This window comes from Carlito syrichta, unplaced genomic scaffold (genome assembly GCF_000164805.1).
Source record: "Carlito syrichta isolate Samal-C Ts95f unplaced genomic scaffold, Tarsius_syrichta-2.0.1 Scaffold273907, whole genome shotgun sequence".
NCBI lineage: Eukaryota > Metazoa > Chordata > Mammalia > Primates > Tarsiidae > Carlito > Carlito syrichta.
Window position 1 is genome coordinate 137442 of NW_007218003.1, and position 19286 is coordinate 156727.

The 19286-nt window shown below is 36.5% G+C and overlaps 1 protein-coding gene across 1 annotated transcript in view; it reads left to right on the plus strand.

Moving 5' to 3' along the window:
* Positions 1-19286, plus strand: part of LOC103254239 (RAC-gamma serine/threonine-protein kinase) — a 148246-nt gene that overhangs the window by 33546 nt on the left and 95414 nt on the right. Inside the window, exons 2-3 of the mRNA XM_008052375.2 lie at positions 7695-7806; positions 18138-18282. Coding sequence (XP_008050566.1) covers positions 7706-7806; positions 18138-18282 — 246 coding nt within the window. The 5' untranslated portion in view covers positions 7695-7705. The remainder of the gene's footprint in view (positions 1-7694; positions 7807-18137; positions 18283-19286) is intronic.

The window sequence follows — 19286 nt, forward strand, 5'->3', positions numbered from 1 at the left end:
TTCACTGCCCAGGCGGGTCTTGAACCCGTGGGCTCAGGCAATCCACTCACCTCAGCCTCCCAAAGGCGTGGGATTACAGGCTGAGCCACCGAGCCCGGCTAAAATCTTAAAGTTTTAAGTAAAATCTGAACAGATGACCACCAGAAACTTTCTTTTTGGTATTTTGTTTGTTTGTTCGTTCTTAAATCTAGCTTGCTCTAGATTTAATTAGCTTTCAGGTTTGCAGAGTAATTACAGCTTTGAACAAACGTTATCTTTGATTCAGAAGGGTATAAAATAAGCAGACTGTTCGAAGTTCAGTTTGTAGTTAAAGTAGCTCAGGAGAGTTTAATTGGTGTAACTATTTAATATAATTACCAGTGAAGCAAATAATTTACTGAAAAGTATCATGTTTTGATATAATAAAAGTTAGCTATCTGGCATTTTATGTAAGAACGTTTACTTTGTTGACACGTATTAAATGATTCCAGAAATCATAGGTAATCATTTGGTTAACAGTTTTTTAAACTCTCTATTCAAAGTTTTCTCTTCTGTTTTTAAAATTTAAATTTCCCTGTTGCCCTTGATTTAGGATTCTTTATGTAATTAAAAATAAAATATTCATTTAAAGAAGTATTGGCTAATCTTTTTATTAACCACCATACCCTTTAAGAATCTCCTTTAAGGATGAGTTCCCTTTTACTCAAATTGAAGAATAAGAATTTTCAGATCATAGGCCAACATGATCTGAAAACTTAGTACTTTCATGGCTTATTTTTCTTCATTAGAGAACTATAGGGTGTGTTCCTCATTAAAAAGCTATAGGATGTGTTTATGGCTGACATACAGGAATTCAAAGTCTTTCTATATACTAGATCATGTGCTTTAACATGGTAACTTAAAGTTTCAGCTGTTTTGAGATTGCCTTCAGCTCTTTTAATTATACTTGTTTATGGACAACAGCAAACCCTAAGACATTGTGGTAGAGTATTCTCTTGGTAGTGACCCCAACTATCACTTAAGGTCTTGGTAACTGTTTCTACAGTCTCTATCTAATGGGTATTATTTAGAATTTGATTTGTTTGTAGAGTATTTCATGCTGAGACATATAAAATACAGGTTTATTTGTTTACACATACTAATTTCTTGTAATTAAATGTAACATTTTGTTGAACTGGAGTACTCGTAAGGGACCTATAAAACCTTTTTTAAAACCTTTGTAGTATTAGTGAAATATTACTTTATACTTGCATGCATAGAATGTTTAATGTATGGCATGCTGTGAGCTTGTAGAGTTTCTTACTCATGTTTGTGTGCCCATAATCTTGCACAGTGCTTGACCCATAATTGGTATTTCATATATGTTGTTGGATTCATGAATGCTTAGCAAATTTAGTCAAAGCTGTTGAGTTGTACATAACTACTTAGGTCATATTATTTTAATATCTTTCCAAACCACCACATACAAAATACAAGTGTTTTATTATTTCTAAACAGTTCCTTTTTAGTGATCTGCTTAAGAATGGTATTTAAAGTAATATATTTATTTATTTATTTTTTTGAGTTGGAGTCTCACTCTGTCGCCCAGACTGGAGTGCAGTGGCCGCTCCCAGCCACCACAGCCTCGACCTTCTGGGTTCCGGCGATCCTTCCGCCTCAGCCTTCCGAGTAGCCGGAATTACAGGCATGCGCTACCACGCCTGGCTGATTTTTTGATTTATTGTAGAGATGAGGTCTCGCTGCCCAGGCGGGTCTAGAACCCGTGGGCTCAGGCAATCCACTCACCTCAGCCTCCCAAAGGCGTGGGATTACAGGCTGAGCCACCGAGCCCGGCTTAAAGTAATATTTTTTATTGTCATTTTTAGCAGTCTTATAAATTACAGTAATGGATAATCATTTGGAATCTGATAATATTGTATTTTTAAGTAGCTTTTAAAATTCTGAGATTGAGAAGTTTTTAAAATTATAGTATTTAAACCTCATTTAAGAATGGTGTTTTTGAAATTTTACTTTAATTCCTGATACTACTTTTAAAGATGAGCAACCTGGGGTATAGAGATGTAAAAGTACTTTGACTACTGCTTTTAAAGATGAGCAACCTGGGGTGTAGAGATGTAAAAGTACTTTGACAGCTGATAGTATGTGACAGAGCCTGGATTTAAATCTGGTATTCTAATTTTAGAGCCTGTTACCTTAATTACCTTGATGTTACCACTATGGGAACTTGACGTAAAACTGACATAGGTGTGAACCTTAGACGAGGCATTCTTTCTTTCCTTCTCTGCTTTTCCTACTTCCCTGTACTCCCCAGTTCATTCATAAGTGTTTCTCTCAGGCCTGCCCCTTGTTTAAATTTCTATCCTCCATTCTTTTTTGTTTTTTTTTTTTTGAGTTGGAGTCTCACTCCGTCACCCAGGCTGGAGTGCAGTGGCACACTCACAGCCACCCCAGCATCGACCTGCTGAGCTCCAGTTACTCTTTCACCCCAGCCTTCCACATAACCGGAACTAAAGGCGCATGCTACCACACCTGGCTAATTTTTCTTTTTTATTGTAGAGATGAGGTCTCGCCAAGTTGTCCAGGCTGGTCTCAAACCCGTGGGCTCAGGCCATCCACTTGCCTCGGCCTCCCAAAGTGCTGAGATTACAGACTGAGCCACCGAACCCGGCCTATCCTCTATTCTTTACATTAAAATCCCATCACCGGGCTTGGGGGGGTCAGCCTGTAATCCCACGCCTTGGGTGGCTGAGGTGAGTGGATTACCTGAGTCCGCGGGTTCGAGACCCACCTGGCCAACTTGGCGAGACCTCATCTGTGCAATAAATCAAAATGAGCTGGGCGTGGTAGCGCGTGCCTGTAGTTCCAGCTTACTTGGAAGGCTGAGGCGGAAGGATCGCCGGAGCCCAGCAGGTCAAGGCTGCGGTGGCCGGGAGCGGCCACTGCACTCCAGTCTGGGCGACAGAGTGAGACTCCAACTCAAAAAAAAATAAAAATCCAATCTATCAGTTGCTCAGTCATCAAGTATTTATTGTATATCCTGTATGTTGTCACTGTCCTAGGTACTGTAGGAAGCATTGTGCTCATAATTTCTAGCTTTTTAAGGAATTTAGTTAAGAGATCAAATTAACATGTATTAAACATGTATAGGATCGTGTAGTGAACTATTGGCTGGAAATTTACTAGTAGTTTTGGAATGAAAGATATGGGAAGGAACAGTGGGCTTCAAAGAGAATCAGACTGGTGAATGGAGAAAGTCATAGAAATTAGGTAGTTCTTCATTAGTATAAATTAGTATAATGTCTTTGGTATTTTAAAATTTTTGTATTTCAAATTAATATTTTTATTGTATACTATTGTTTATGGCATAACATATTTGGATATTTTAAATTTTCATATTCCAAAAATTTTGTAATATTTCTATACAAGATTTAACTATGTTGTAATAGATTTTATCATGTATTGATTGCATTATCTTACACAACCACCAGATTCTCACTTTCTTTCCTACTCATTTTCAATTTCTTAGTTAATTATCTTAATTACTTCCTTTCCTTGTATTCTGTACTGTCTTCCACTTCTTGCTTTGACAAACTTATGTGACTACTATACATCCTTACTTAAATTCAGTCCTCTGTGTTCCCCACAAGTACCTATGCAACTGAATATATCTAGAGAAAAGTACACAATCATAATCCTTGATTTTACTTTAAGTTCTTGATCATTGAATTCAAATAGGCCCTTAATGCTATTCAGCAGTCATGATATGTTTCCCTTGTCTGTTTATGCTTCCATTTTTCTAGAGTGTTATTTCATATCTTTCTTCTTAAAGCTGCAGTGCATTCTCTTGCAACCATATTTTTAACTGATGGCTTTACATCCTAATTTACTGCAAAAATAGAAGCAGTGAGAAAATTATTTCTACCAGCTTCTTGCATCTATACTCTAATTGCATTTGGGCCCTTTTAGCCTATCTTCTCCCCTCCTTCATAACTGAACTGTTTATATTCCTGACTGGAGCTACTCCTTCACTTTCCTGGTTAATGTTATTCCTCCTTGCTTTTATAGGGAAATTGCTCTACATTCTTTGTTGGGTCATTACTATCAGAATTAATTCATTTGGAAAATATTTATTGAGCATCTGTGGGGTGTCAGGCATAATTCTTGGCGCTAAGAATATTCTCATTGCAACTTGTGATATAGTTGGGGAAATAGACAATAAACAAGAAATATACTCAATATAGTTATTTCATATGTTAGAAGATGATAGCCTGCCATGGAAACTAAAAAGTACAGCTGATTAGAGAAGGTGAGGAGCCCTGGCTAAGGAGTATAGATTACAGTATTAAATAGGATGGTCACAGTAGGCTTAAATGTGAGGGTTAGAAGTGATCTAAGACTTGAGGGAGTTAACTGTGGGGATGTGTGATAGGAAAGAATGCTAGTTAGAGGGCCTAGCTTGACAAAAATCCCTAAAGCAGAGTGAGTGTAGTACATCATGGAGGAAATGCAGGGATGCCAGGGTGGCTAGCAGGGTGGTCTGAAAGACAGTGCTACGGGAGGAGCTGAAAACTTCAGTGGGGTGAGTCGGAGGGCCAGATCACACTGGATACCTGCTGATCACTTCAAGGCCATGGTCTTCCATTCTTAGTGAATTGAAATACTGCAGAACTTTTTTTTTTTTTTTTTTACATATGTTTATTTTAAGATTTCTGGCTGCTATGTTGAGAACAGATTGCAATGAGGGACAGGGAGAGCACTTCTAAGATTTTTGGAGTCATCAGGTGAGAGTGAATTATGACTTAGTCTGAGGTAGTTGAAGTGGTAAAAGGTACACAGAAACTAGTTATGTTTTGAAAGTAGAGCCAATAGGATTTCCAGGAGTGAATGTGACATAAGGAAAGAGAGGATTTTAGAGTAGTTCCAAGGTTTTTGACTTGAGCAGTTGAAAGGATGGAGTTGTTATCACCTGAGATGGAGAAAACTGTAGGTAGAGGTTGATAGAGGGAACACAGTGGAAAAAATTAGGAGTTCAGTTACAGATGTGTTCCAGTGTCTCTCTCTTTTGTTTTTTTTGTTTGTTTTTTTGTTTTTTGGAGTTGTAATCTTATTCCATTGCCCAGGCTAGAGTGCAGTGGCACACTCACAGCCATCCCAGTGTTGACCTACTGGGCTCAGGTGTGTGTTACCATGCCCAGCTAATCTTTTGGTTTATTGTAGAGTTGAGGTCTTGCCAGGTTGCCTGTGGGCTCAGGCAGTCCTCTCACCTCAGACTCCTAAAGTACTGGGGTTACAGGTTAGAGCCACCATGCTCAGCCCAGATGTCTCCTAGAACACAGTTTTTGACTTCTGCTTATGTAGCCTCTCAATATCTCTGAGTAGGAAGATTCTGGTTTTATGGCAGCAGGGGAGGTTTAGTTATTGGGCAATGAGAATCCGAAGTAGAATTGAATTGGTGGAAAAACAAGATCCAGATGGTCCCTGACTTCAGATGTTTACACTTTATGATGGTTTAAGAGGTGGTATTCATTCAGAGAAACAATAATGAAAATTTTGAACTTTGACCTTTTCTTGGAGTAGTGATATGTAGAGTGATCTTTTCTCAAGATACTGGGCAGTGGCAGTGAGCTGCAGCTCCCTGGCAGCCACATGATCAGGAAGGTAAACGGATACTCTTCAGTGTGCTGTGATGTTGGCATTTTTGGGGGATATTATTGTGTTTTCATCATCCATCATGGACAAACCACTCATCTCTATATAGTAGTCAACACCTTATTATATAAACAGACTTTGTGTTAGATGATTTTGTCCAACTGTAGGCTAATTTAAGTCTTCTGAACACATTTAAAGTAGGCTAGGCTAAGCTATGATGTTTGGTTGTTTAGGTATATTAAATATATTTTCAACTTACAGTATTTTCAACTTACATTGGTGTATATCAGGAGATAATTCCATTGTAAGTTGAAAAGCATCTGTAGTGGCAAATACTACCAGCGTCAAAAAGGAAGATCACTTAATGTTTCAGTCTGAGTGATGAGAAAATTAGAAATGCTAGGAAGAGGAATGGATTTAGGGAGAAAGTTGGGTTTTAGGTGTGATACCAGATAGAGATATTCACTGTATATTTAGACATATACATCTTAAAGTAGAAATTTAAGATGGAAAGAAGTTTGGGTTTGTTTGTCTTGAGTTGGAGTCTCGCTCTTACTCATGCTAGAGTGCAGTGGCATGATCACAGCTCACTGCAGCCTCAATCTCCTGCCCTCAAGCAATCCTTCTGCCTCAGCCTCCTGGGTAGCGGAACTACAGGTACACATGACCATGCCTGGCTAATTTTTTTGATTTTTGGTAGAGACAAGGTCTCACTATGTTGCCTAGGCTGGTCTCCAACTTCTGATCTCAAGCGATCTCCACAACCTTCCAAAGTGCGGGATTATAGAGGTGAGCCACCATGCTCAGCCAGAAGTTAGAGTTTTTATATTGGTAAACTGAGAAATGATTGTTGAAACCCTGAAGACTTGTTAGAATAGAGAAGAAAACTAAGCAGAGACCCTTGGTTAAATGATCTCTTTCAGTGTAAAGAGTCAACAAAGAGTCTAATGTGAGCAATGACTAGGACCTATAAAGACATAAGTGGTAGTTAATAGTTGCTAATGATGGAAATATGACAGAACAGATAAGCACTGAGAAAAGACTGTTGAATTTTTCGACTGGGTAAGTTAGTTTCTTTGGTAAGAGCAGTGTTAGTTGACAACTTTTCCCTACTTTCTCTTGTTGGCTAATACCACTTATCCTTTAAAATCCTGGCTAATGAATAGCCTAAAAATATTAATAGCAAACATTTGTTGGAAACTTATTATATGTCCCATATTATCTAAGTATTGCATGATTTTATTATTAATCCCTACTTGAATTCTATTATGTAGATGCTGTGATTATTTCCCATTTAACTATTGAAGACAGGAGATTAATTAGCTTGTCCAAGTTTGTATAATTAATGGTAGAATAAAATAATCTAATCCAGGCATTGTCCAAGTATAGTGTCAGAATCCATACTTTTAGGCACTATACTGTGCTCCTTTTCTTGGAAGTCTTTCTAGACACACTCTAACAAAATTAAACCACTTTTAGACTGAGTGTAGGAGCTGTGGATAATATGAGTTACAGGCAGTTTATGTTGACAAAAAGCTTAAAATCTAGACAAGGATATCTTCTTAAAATGACAAATAATACTGTAAGATAGTCTATGATAAGTGAAAACTGAGGGTATAATAATAAGTAATGAGAATATAGGGGGGGAAATGGTCAGTTTGGGATGAGGTGCTATAGAAGGTTTTGTGGAAGGAGTAAAATTTGCTTTGGACCTTCAAGGACCAGTGCTTTTTTCACTGTGGGTGATGAATATAAATAGAGGTAAGACAAATGAAAGACATTACAGATAGCAAGAACAGCTGGAGCAAATGTGTACATATAGGAAGAAGAAAGATATCTTTGGGGGAAAATTAGACAGTCCAGTATAGCTGGTTAATGTCATCAGAATGGGTGAATGATTGGAAAGGAATGCTGTGGTCAGATTGCAAACAACCTTGAGTGGAGACCTTTGGAAAGCTGTGAGATTGCAGTGTGTTTTGTTTAAAATAGAACTCTGTAGTTCTGAGTTATTTACTTCTTGGTTTAAATATATGTATATATAAAGAGACATTTTGTTTTGTTTCCAGAATGCCAGTTAATGAAAACAGAACGACCAAAGCCAAACACGTTTATAATCAGATGTCTCCAGTGGACCACTGTTATAGAGAGAACATTTCATGTAGATACTCCAGAAGAAAGGTAAGAAATTTATTTTTTCCATTTTATGAGACAGCAACAATCCATTCAAAGATGTATCTGTATCTGACTTCATTTATAAACATATAAAAATATATTTTGAGATTCTCTAGTCTTTTCATTGTTCTGTTTCCAGTATAATAAAGGAATAACAAGGGTTTGCAAAAAATACAAATTAGAATTTCTGGGCACGCTATAAGGTGTACGTCTTCAGAGAAAACAAAACGTTTAAAGGTTAAAATAGAAATTCAATAAGACATTTTAAATAATCAAATTACCTTTTTTAAAAATTGTGGAATTTGATTGTATTCATATTTGAAATTCTGAGGCTAGTGATAGCATAAGGTTTCAAGTATCATGCCATTATAAATTAATTGTAAGTAGTTTCATACAGAATGTTATGTTGAGAAGGATTCTGAATTTGGGTGTGAACTTGGAGAAAGGGGACAGTTAATTAACATTGACAGCTATCATTGCTAAAGATTGTAGGGAACACATCAGTAACCAGGTCACCTACTTTATCGAGTTACATTTTCATCCTCCTCATCTGTTAGTTTTCGCAACCACCTTCCTCCCAATTCTGTCTGAAGGCTCTTTTTTGGTGACTTTGATACTGAGTTAGGTCCGTCAACTATCACAAAATTATTATCCCTCACATGTTATCATATTTTATCCTAATCAGCAACTTTGTGCAGTTAAATATTACTAACCTTATTTCCAAATGAGTAAATTAAGTTTTAACAGACTTGTCTAAGGTTTTAATAAACAAAATGCTAAAATACTATTTAAATAATACTTTTGATCAATAAACGGTAATGTGTGATTAGGAAATTTAAATAAAGAAAAACAGAAAAGAACCAGAAGTTACTCATACTTCTAATTCTATAACCAGAGTTAAGTACTAATACCATTTTCTTTCATATACTTCCAACCTTATTCTGTGCAGATGTATTTAGTTCTTGAGCATATATACAATTCTGTGTCCTCCCCTATACTTCTACCCAGCCTGCCCATCCTCTTTTGCAACTGGGCCTTTTTCCCCTGAGAGCTTATACTGAGTACTTAGCTTATTTCTCCACCCAGAACCATGGTTGGGCCAATTCCAGAGTATCTGTCAGATCTGAACTTAAAATTTCTCTTTTCTTACAAAAACCTTCTCTGACTCTTATAGACTAGGCAGATTCTCCTGCTATATACTTACATATTTGTTGTACCTTTTATATTAAGTATATTATGACTATAATGTTTGTTTCCCTTTCTCACTAAACTATAAGATTCTTGACATCAAGAATCATGTCTGTCTTGCTCACTTTAAAATCTTTAGCACATTATTCAGAGCCCAACACAGTATTTGTTGACTGACTGAATGAACTTTTCCCATGTCAATATATATTCTTTGAGAATAATATCCTTTGTAGATTTATCACATTGAAGCATGATTCATTTTGCCATTTGTGTTTACAAAGCTTGGTGTAAGCCAGTTGAGACTCTAAAATCTTTTGCTGTTCCTGCAATAATATCACACTACTCTTGCGAACAATCAGTTTTCATTTGTGTTTATCACTATACGAAATCAGTTTTAGTAAAAAGGAAAAGTAGCATATTTATATTTTCCATTGGAACATGCTTTTTTTTTTTTGAGTTGGGGTCTCACTCTGTCACTCAGGCTTTTCTGTATTCATCTAGAGTCTGGTGTTTGGAGATTCTTTATGACTTTAATGTCATTGGAGACTTAGGGGAGGCTAAGTGAGAGTTATACAAACTTTCCATTTTTCATATTCTGCCACCAGTCAAAAATTCTTCCCTGTTATAAACTAAATGTATATCACTAATATAGCTGATTATTTCAGTGCATGATACATGATTGAACTCTATTTTTGCTAAATGGTGAACCCATTGCCTCAACCTCATTGCATAATCCATTCTTTTCTCATCGATTATGGACAGCACATGTATATAAATACTTGGGCTTTTAGGTTTTTGCTTGCCCCCCCCCCCCTTAGCTTTCTGTATTCTAGCACAGCATGGCTTTACTTAGAGTCGTTTTATAAAACTTTTAACTTCTAATATAGCAGTTTTTAAAAATAAAAATGTCCTTAGCTACTTTAGTGCATTCTTTTTTTTTAAATTGTGGTAAAAACTTCACATAACATGAAATCTATTCTCTTAAATTTCTATGTGTATAATACAGTATTATTAACTCTGTGCACATTGTTGCACAGCAGATCTCTAGAACTTTTTCATGTTGTGTGACTAAAAAACTCTGCTCCCATTGTGCAGCAACTCTCCATTCCCCTCTCTCCAGCTCCTGGCAACTACCATTCCACCTTCTGCTTCTACAAATTTGTCTACTTTAGACACCTAATTTGTGGAATCATGCAGTATTTGTCCTGTTACTGACTTATTTCACTTAACATAATGTCCTCACTGTTGATCCATATTTTAGCATATGATAGGATTTTCTTTTTCAAGGCTGAAGAGTGTTTTGTAGTTTTCAGTGTATAAGTATTTCACCTCCTTTGTTAAGTTTATTACTAAGTACTTTATTCTTTTTGATGCTCTTGTAAATGAAATTTGTCTTAGTCCCTCGGGGCTGCTATAACAAAATACCATAAACTGGGTAACTTATAAACAATAGAAATTTGTTTCTCACAGTTCTGGAGTCCAGAAGCCAAGATCAGTTTACTGACAGATTCAGTTTCTCGTGAGAGCCCTCTTTCTGGTTCATAAAAGATGCCTTCTCTGTATATCCTCATATAGTAGAAGGGATGAAAGAGTTGTCCTTTATAAGTACACTGATCTCTTTCATAAGTGCCCTACCATCATAACCTCACAAAGTCCCTCCTCCTAATACCTAATCATGTTTGGGGTTAAGTAACTAAAAACATTTATTCTTCTGTGGACCTAGCATCTGCAGATAATAACAATTTTATCTCTTCTGATTGTTTTGTCTATTTGTTCTCTATGTTTTTAAGCAGTGTTTAGTAATTTTTATGATAGCAAATATACTTTTTTCTGATTTTAGTGAATATACTTCAATTGATTTGTGCTAAATATGATTTTTATATGAACTTTATTATGTCATATATGACTGTCCACAATATGGACCCAGGTTATTTTCCTTCTGTAAGTTACTCCCTGTCATTGTCACAACCATGGCTACTCTACTCACATTCATATGCAGAGAACATATGCTAGTGCACATGTACATCACACACCCCATCATCTACCTGTATTGAGCTCCTTGCTAACTTTGTACTCCAAGTACTAAGTCTATACTGTGCTTTTACATCACCCATAGCTCTTTTTTTGCCCTGACTGCTATGAATACCTCATCTCCTTTGCTTGTCACTGCCTCGTGCTGGTAAGTGCAATTCATCTTGTACAGCTGCATTCAAGAATTACTCTTTTCCTTTGGTTCCCATCACAAACTCACTGTTGTTATTTTTAGGGCACCACTTTACTCAGTGTATACTTGTATCATTTTACCTATAACACTTTATTATACTTATACACAAGACCAGGGTTTTCCCTATCAGACTGTAAATCCTTGCTAAGCCCTTGCTTATTTGAATTTTCATAGCACACATATATTAGACATTTAATTGATTAGTGAATAAATGATTTTCCAGCATTACTCAGGAAATTGAAAATTGGATGCCCTCTTTCAGTTAGTGAGATACTTTGGCATAATTGTCTTTTGCAGGCATCCTCCCTCCCCAAATGGTGTAGGGTTAATAGTTATTATATATTACAGTGAATTAGATAATTTGGGTCAGTAGTGCAGCTGATAACTGTGAGTTAAGCTGGACCAAATGTTGTTTTGAAAGACATCAGAGACATTTGTTTAAAAGATATTAGAGAGCCAATAAGGCTGAAGATTTATGGGACCAAACCTTTATGGAAGAAAGAATCCCAGAGAAAGCCTACTTTTTCTCCAGTATTACCTGCCAGTTCCAGAAGAGGTATCTGATATGGTGAAATTTTGAATAGATCTCAGAGTTGGGAGTGATATTTCAGACTCTGGGCCTACCCAAGAGGAGGCATGGTAAAACACTACATTTTGGTAGGTATCTTAAAGGACTATACCCTATAAGAAAAAATAGACTGGAAATAGACTTTCCTTGGGAGGATTGAAGTATAGTTTTAAATTACTTCAGTCCTAAAATTGGGCTAAGGGGCTCCAGTTTTGCCAGTCTTCTAGCAACCTGCTAATAGCAAATGTAAATACTGTTTAACAGAAGGTTGTATCTTTGTAGGCCTTAAATTATCATAATTTTCACATGGAGTATCTAGGACTCACTTGAAAATAAGTACCCCAAATTTCAAGACAGTATGGTCAAAATCACAGAGAAAAAAAACACAGTATAATCAGATTCATTAGGGTCTCTAGATAATGGACGTATCAAATAGTGATTAAAAGAACTATTCATTAGCATGTTCAAGTATGTTAATGTTGGGTAATTCAGCAAAGAGATAAAAACTATAAAAAAGAACCAAATGGAAATTTCAAAATTGAAAATAATATATTTCACATGATGAGTGCTTGTGGATGGTTTTAACAGTAAATTAGGCCTCACATTAGGGAAAATTAGTGAACTCAAAAATAGGTCAAAACAGAATATTTATAATGAAACATACAGAGGCAAAAGGATGAAAAATAGAAAATAGCAGAGAATAGAATATAAGAAAAAGCACCGGGCTCGGTGTCTTAGCCTGTAATCCTGCGTCTTTGGGAGGCTGAGGTGAGTGGATTGCCTGAGCCCGCAGGTTTGAGACCCGCCTGGGCAGCGAGACCTCATCTCTACAATAAATCAAAAAAATCAGCCAGGTGTGGTAGCACATGCCTGTAATTCCGGCTACTTGGAAGGCTGAGGCGGAAGGATCGCTGGAGCCCAGCAGGTTGAGGCTGCGGTGGCTGGGAGCGGCCACTGCACTCCAGTCTGGGTGACAGAGTGAGACTCCAATTCAAAAAAAAAAAAAAAAAAAAAGAATATAAGACAAAATAAAAATGTTTAAAGATCAGCATACAGTTGGACAGATTAAAAAAGCAAGAAAATAAAACATTATTAGAAAGAATAGAATATAAAACAAAAACAGTGCAATGAGAAAGTCTTACATATATTACTGGAGTCTCAAAAGGAGTGGAGTGAGAGAATAGGGCACAAAGTATTTGAAAAGATAATGCCTGAAAATTTTTTTTAAATAGCTGAAGACACCAAACCATAGTTTCAAAAGTCTTATAAATTCCAAGCAGGAAAAATACAAGAAAATCCTTAGTCCTATTAGATTGTTAAAAAACAAAGATAGTGGGGAAATTCTCAATGTAGATAGAGAAAAAATATGCTTTGTTTTCAAAGGAGCAACAATTAGACCAAAAGGTAAGATAGCAATGTGTGGACTGGCATGATGCTAGAATATAATGGAATGGTATCCCCAAAGACAATGAATAATGTCCTCAAAGTTCTGAAACAAAATAAATGCAGGCCAAGGCGAGAGGATTGCCTGAGACTAGGGGTTCGAGCCCAGCCCGGGCAACTTGGCAAGACTTCATTTCTGCAGTAAATCAAAAAATTAGCAGAACGTGGTAGGTAGCTCATGCCTGTAGTTTCAATTACTTGGAAGGCTAAGGTGGAAGGATCGCCTGAGCCCAGCAGGTCAAGGCTGCTGTGACCATGAGCATGTCACTGGGCAACAGAGTGAGACTCCAACGCAAAACAAAAAAAAAAAGAAAGAACTATCCCATTTAAGCTAAATGGGAGCTTAAAGGTAAATTTAAATGCCTATTTTTAAAAAAGAAGAAAGGACTCAAGTCAATAACGTAAACTTCCATCTTAAACTAGAAAATTAAAATAAACCCAAAGCAAACAGAAATAAGGAAACAATAGCAATCAGAAATCAGTGAGATAGAAAACAGAAAAATAGCAGATAGTAATAAAACCAGAGGTAGTTCTTTGAATAATATTAATAGAATTGATAAATATTTTGGGATATTTATGAAGGAAAAAGAAAAAGAGGGAAGACATAAATTACTGATACTGACCCAAGAAAACATTAGAAAACTGGAGCAGCCCAATATCAACAAACAGAATTGAATTCGTAATTAAGAATCTTTCCTCAAAGAAAGATAGCTTCATTAGTCAAGTCTTTCAAGCACTTAAATAGTTATACCCAATTCTGTTTTGGGAGCCGACCATGGAGGCCCACCTGAACGTTAGGGATCAAGGTGGACTGTAGACCCTGAGACCACTAGGATGTGTTCAGGAGCTGTTGGCCCATTTCCTCCTCCTTTTTTTTTTTTTTTTTTTTGCTTTTTAGCATATCCCATTAGAAGAAACTGCAGAGTGCTGAAGAGAAGTATTTCTCAGCTCAACACCATGTTTCATGGTTTCATGCCAATAAAATAAAAAAGGGGGAGATGGTGGGAGCCAGCCACGGAGGCCCACCTGAATGTTAGGGATCAAGGTGGGCCGTGGACCCCGAGACCACTAGCATGCAGTTCAGGAGCTGTTGACCCCATTCCTTCCTCCCTTTTTCATTTTAGCCAAAAGAATCTCTGCCTACCTAAGCTGAAGGCTCTGTGAATGTGACAGGCATGGCTCACTCTAGAAACTCATTGTTCCTGTTTTCCATGAACTGCGGTTTTGGCTTAGGTATTAGATATAATTTAAACTCAAGTCACAATTGGGAGCTTTTAATATGGTACAAGCTTCTTTATAAGATTTAAAAGTATATTTGTAGAATTAGTATATACTTATGGAGAGCTGTTTTCAGCTTTAGATGGTATAGATGATTATCTAGAGTTACCAGAAATGGCCCAGCATGAACTTTGGGCTGGGTTACATTCCTGAGGGCCCAGCACGTACTTTGGACTGGGCTGCATTCTTTTAGACCGGTTTTAGCTACAGTTAGTGTAGGGTTTTTCTACTTATTATAGAAATTGAATTTATTTTTTTCATAGAAAGTGTTATAGAATAGGTCATGCTAACATCAGGGAATTATGTTAGTTCAGGCATGATCAATCTTGATATTTTGAGGTTTAATAAGAATATGGCTAACTTTAGAAATTTCATTGTTCCCATTTTCTACTATTGTGGTTTTGGCCTTAGTACAATTTACAGTTTATATTTGGGTTTTATTTTTAGAAGCTTTATTGCTGATGATAAGCTTTCTATATTAGGATTAGGAATTAGAAACTTTTATAGAAATTAAGATAGATATATAGGATTTTAGAACAGCCATTTTGTTAAGAGATTGTAATCAATTGTTCCTAGAAACACTCCAGTGTGATCTTTTAGACTGGGCCACATTCTTTAGGAACTGGGTTGGGCTGTAATTAAGAGTTTCTATAATGTAGGTAGAATTAGCATAAAATAGAGAGGAATTAAGATTTAAGTTAGTCATTAGGTGTTGTGTATGCATAAGTTTTAAAAGTTATTGATCATTGGAATATTATGTTAGAAATTGTTGTATTGCTTTTGAGGAATATTAACCAAGCATGAGGAACAGTGAGATAATTTTGGGATTGCCCTTCCTCCTCATGCTTGAGGAAACACCTGGTGGGTGGGGGACACCCCTTACCCACCTGGCTTTGTGTTCATGTAAATATCTTGTGATTTGATTGGGATTGCCCTTCCTCATGCTTGAGGAAATGCCCGGTGGGTGGGGGATGCCCCTCATCCACCTGGCTTTGTGTTCATGTAATGTCTTGTGATTTAATTGGGATTGTCCTTCTTCATGCCTGAGGAAACACCTGGTGGGTGGGGGACACCCCTCATCCACCTGGCTTTGTGTTCACGTGAAAGTCTTGTGATTTAACCTGTGATAATTTGGGATAAAAGGATTACAGTTCGTCCCATTAAATGGCTTCTGCACTAGACAGAGTCCAGTCTCTTTCTTTCTCCCCTCTTTCTTTCTTTCTTTTAATATCTATCCCTACAGAATCGCCGATGCCACCACACCTCCCAAGGGACCCCCTAAATCTCTCTGCAGGGGCTGGCCCCCTGCAATTCTGTACAAACTACTTTAGAAAATAATGGAAGAGGGAACACTTCCCACCTCATTTTATAAGGTTATGATGACCTCTTTCCAAAAACCAGAGAAAGCTATTGTAAGAAAAGATAACTAAGTCAGGCATGGTGGCTTACGCCTGTAATCTCACCACTTTGGGAGGTGGAGATGAGACAATTGCCGGAGCCCAGGGTTTTAAGACCAGCCTGGGCAACTTCGTATGAGACCTTGTCTCTGCAATAAATTAAAAAATGAGCTGGGTATGGTGGTATGCACCTGTAGTTCCAGCTACTGGAAGACTGAGGCAGAAGGATTGCCTGAGCCCAGCAGTTTGAAACTGTGGTGAGCTGTGATTGTGCCATACTGCAATCCAGCCTGGATAGTGAGAGATTTTGACTCAAAAAAAGAAAAGAAAAGAAAACTATGGCCCAAAATACTTGTGAACATAGATATGGTATTTCTTAACAAAGTATTAGGAGACCAAATTCAACAATATGTAAAAAGGATAATACATCGTGACCAAATGGAGTTTATCTCAAGAATTCAAAGTTGCAGTAACATCTGAAAACTAATCAACTAAAGTCACCATATTAGTAGGATGAAGGAGAAAATCTGTATGATCGTTTCCATATATATAATATAATTATATATATAATACATATAATTATATATCATATATAATAAAGCATTTGACCAAATATATATAAAATATTTGACAAAATTCAACCTTTCATAAAAAGATGCAGCTGTCTAGAAATATAACTTAATTGATTAAGAATACATATATTTTTAAAAACCCTACTGCTTATATACTAATCAAGGGTAAAAGTCTCAGTGCTTTCTTCTCAGATTCTGAAACAAAGTGTGGATACTGCTTTCTTTACTTTTATTTCACATTGTACTAAAGGTCTGATCTAGGGCAATAAGACCAGAGACAGATATAAAATACATACAAATATGAAAGAAGAAATAAAAGTGTTCTTACTTGCAGGCAGTATGGTTGCATGTATGGAAAATCCAGAAAAATAAAAGCTACTAGAACTAATAAATTTAGTAAAACTTCAGTATACTAAGTCAATATAGAAAAATCAATTATGTTTTTAAATACTAACAAAAAAAATAAGAATGTGAAATTTTTTTTAAAAAGTCCCTAATAGCATAGAAGAGTACATCGTGTGTCATTATGACAGGAATATGTTATGAGAAATACATCATTAGATGACTGTGTAAACATCATAGGGTGTACTTAGACAAACCTAGTTTGGTATAGCCTACCACACGCCTAGGGTATATGGTACCTATTGCTCCTAGGCTAAAAATCTGTGCAGCATGTTACTGTACTGAATACTCCCGACAGTTGTAACATAATGACATTTGTGTATGTAGACATATTTAAACATAGAAAAGATACGTAAAAATATGGTGAAATAATCTTATGGGACCACCATGTATATGTCATCTGTCATTGACTGAAATGTTATTATGTAGGACATAACTGTATTTAGCAATAAATTCAGTTAAAGATCTGCAAGATGTTCACACAAAAAAATTACCAACACTGCATTGGGAAATTAAGCACATTAATAATTGGAGAGCTGTACCATGTTCATGGATTGGAAGACCTAATTTATTAAGATGGCAGATCCCCCCCAATTGTTTTATAGATTTAATGTAATTTCGGTCAAAATCCTTATAGACCGGACAAGCTGGTGTTAAAATTTATGTGAAAAAATTGATCCTTGATCTGGTAGCACAAATTAAAAACTTTATATAGGTGCTTCTGTGACTGATTCTTTAAACTATAAGCTGTGCTTTTTCTTCTTTTTCTTCTTCCTCCTTAAGAAACTTACTATGATCTGGAAACAATGAAAAATTTGACTTTCAGGACCTTTTCTCAGAACTTCTGTTGGACCACATACAAATCTTGAGGGTGTCAATGATGGATGTAAAATGGCAAAACAAAACATTTTTAAAAATTCAACAAATGTTTGGGGGGTCCATTTACTTAGTAAGTAGGATGTATACAGATAAATAAAACTTAAATGTACATTTAAATGATCTTAACTGGAGTTTTCAGTAATTTTTTCTTCTCTTTTTTCTTTAACATGCCTCTAGACAAATGCTATTATAGACTTTAGGCCTGAAATGACATGCTTTTAGGACTATTTTCACCTTGAGATTACAGTGGAAGAGTGTATGTGTGTGTGTGTGGGGGGGGGATCTGTAAATAGTTATATTTTTGTTTATTTCATATTTTATAAAATGAAAGTATTTGCATTATTTACCACCGCTGGTTAATGGGAAATTTTACTCACTTTTTATAGAGAAGAATGGACAGAAGCTATCCAGGCTGTAGCAGACAGACTGCAGAGGCAAGAAGAAGAGAGAATGAATTGTAGTCCAACTTCACAAATTGATAATATAGGGGAGGAAGAGATGGATGCTTCTACAACCCATCATAAAAGAAAGGTAGAAAAAAATAACTTAATCCCCTACTAAGAACAACATTTATTTGTCTAGAAGAAATATGCTAAAAACTGCCATTTGTAAAGCGGTCAGCCAACTTTCTTATGATATATAAATATGTATATAGAACCTTTTATTATATCAGTTATGAAAAGAATTAGAGAAGCTTGAATTATTTTTAATTTAAAACTGTAAACACACTTTTTGAAATAAATTTCTCATAATTTGTAGAATACATTTTTTTCTTTGCAAAATGTACAGTAAGATTAAGAGAATAGAGTTGCTGATTATGATAGCTGTGGTGAAAGTGGTTTTGACTACTATATCTTGCATGGAGATGAAGTGGCTACTTCCCTTAGTGTCGAAGTATTGCCACAGTATCTTCTCTGAGGGAAGACTATTGGGTGGTAGATAAATAGGCAAAGGGCTCACAACCTGATTTAAGTGCTGTTCTATGTTTGAATTAAAAGATGATGTTTTGAAGGAATTTGATTAGAGGACTCATAAGTGCCTAACCTTGGTCTACCAAGTTGCCATTCTGCATACTCTATCAGGTATGTGAAGGGCACAGCATAATAAGATAAAAAGCCAAAAAATAATCAGAATTCTACTTAGTTTTTTGTTTTTTTTTTTGGAGTTGGAGTCTCACTCTGTTGCCCACTCTGTCTCACTCCTGGCCACCACAGCCTTGATCTGCTGGGCTCTGGCAATCCTTCCGCCTCAGCCTTCCAAGTAGCTGGAACTACAGGTGCACGCTACCACGGCCAGCTAATTTTTGACTTATTGTAGAGATGAGGTCTCACCAAGTTGCCCAGGCGGGTCACGAACCCGTGGGCTCAGGCAATCCACTCACTTCAGCCTCCCAAGGCGCGGGATTACAGGCTGAGCCACCAAGCCCGGCTCTCTACTTAATTTTTTTTTTCCTTTATTAATCAATATTTTTTATTATGGTTTTGTGGGGTACAGTTAAGGGTTAGGTATACAATTACGTTTCATTCAGGCACCCT